Here is a 1,616-nt window from a genome sequence, read left to right as displayed (position 1 = left end):
TAGGGAAGTATGGGCGAGCGAGCATAGCTACCAGGCTAAGACAGAAGGAGGCTGCCCGAAGGGAGTGTGCATGAACCGCATATTGATGTGTATTTGAGAGTCTGACTGGTGTGATTGCCTTGTCTGTGGAAGTCGGCTGCTGGGAAGCACGAGGATTTACTTCCAAAGATTTGGTGAACCGTGGGTACCTATGGGTCAGTTTAGCAAAGATGTTGAGGCACTTTGAGTGTTGATAAGTATTCGGTCTCTGAAGAGGTCAGGTAGATGCTAAGCGCCTAACGCACATAGGCCCCACAAATGTGACACCGTGAGGTGTGAAGGTGACAAGGTCTGCTGGAGCAAGGTTGGTGAGACACCTTGGCAAGTTGCCGGAGATGCAGGTTTTGGTGGCATTGGGCTTCTGTGATGTGTACGGCTGAGTAGAAGAGCTCTAAGAATGGTAGCAGGGTTTCATCGAGAGGCGGACTGAAGGTAGGCAAGGGAAACAGGCTGGTGACAGTTCTCATGGTATGTGTGTATAAGTGCAGTTACAGGTCGAGAGATAATGTGTGTGTCCTAGCAGGAAGCAGAGTCTGTGAATCAGTGGGATGTCTAATATCCTCCAGGCTATTGTGAAAGTGTATGAAGATACCTGAAGATAGGAAGTGCCAGTTTTTGTGGAACATCGAAAGGTTTGTTCATGCAAAACCACGCTGGTCTCCCAAGGCAGGGTCATTTTGGTCCTGGCTGGCTCCCACTCGCCGCGGTGTACGCAGAGTTAACAAACAAGGAGGCTCTGCACAAAGCGCATACATAGATGCAAGAAAGGCAAGCGTGTGCGTGCAGCCGAGCGGGCTGTGAGCGAGATGGTATCGGAACAGACCCTGAGCAGTTTGTACATGGCAAACTTCGTGGGTTTTCGTTGTATCAGGACCCTAAGCAACGCCGCTGGCCCTTGCCGTAGCTAAAGGTCTTCTGGGGATTAATCTGAGCTTCATGTTTGTCATTTTAAAGGAGGAACAAAAAGGCAAGAAGAAAAAAAATACCAAAAAGAAGCTGTCAACCAACAACGCGAACAAACCGGCTCAGGAAGGCAGCTCGCCAGAGCCGAAGCTGGAGTCACATGCCAGCAGCCTCACAGATCACGAGTACACCGCAGGGGCCAGCACCTTTGGGGTCGCCCAGCCTAACAGGGGATCGCAGCCGATGGCACCCGGTGTTTTCCTCACACAGAGGAGACCCTCATCATCCTCGCAGAACAATGCCTCCGCCAAAGGTACCAGGAAACGCCTGGGGTTATGGTGTAGGAATGGGGAAGGGTGAATTGGTCATGTAATCCATGCCTTTTGCAGGGCCCTCACGTGTTGTGTCTGTCACGGGTATGTAGAAGTGCTTCGGCAGGTCAGATCTGGTCGGAGATAGGGCCCATGGCCTTGGCTGTCCTGGCACTGTGGGCCCAAATACGCGTTTTGCTGCTGGGCTGTTTGTTGCGGGGTGTGAGGCATCCCATGCTAGGAAGTACATCCTGAGCATGCCCCGAGGCTCCTGAGGAACACCTGCAGTGATCACGTCACAGTCCAGCCTGTCTGGTGAAGCCTTGTCCAGGGGAAGATGCGTCCATGAAGGCTGTTCTGCCC

At 52.5% G+C, this 1,616-nt stretch overlaps 1 protein-coding gene across 1 annotated transcript in view; it reads left to right on the top strand.

The window, feature by feature from the left end:
* The window catches only part of PHF2 (PHD finger protein 2), a 95,418-nt gene extending 94,116 nt beyond the window's left edge, over positions 1–1,302 (top strand). The window contains 1 exon segment of the mRNA XM_009332583.1: positions 994–1,302. Coding sequence (XP_009330858.1) covers positions 994–1,302 — 309 coding nt within the window.
* Positions 1,303–1,616: the final 314 nt, after the last annotated feature.

This window comes from Pygoscelis adeliae, unplaced genomic scaffold (genome assembly GCF_000699105.1).
Source record: "Pygoscelis adeliae isolate BGI_AS28 unplaced genomic scaffold, ASM69910v1 Scaffold349, whole genome shotgun sequence".
Lineage (NCBI taxonomy): Eukaryota > Metazoa > Chordata > Aves > Sphenisciformes > Spheniscidae > Pygoscelis > Pygoscelis adeliae.
The sequence above is the reverse complement of the archived record's forward strand: the minus strand, read 5'-3'. Positions and strand labels throughout refer to the sequence as shown.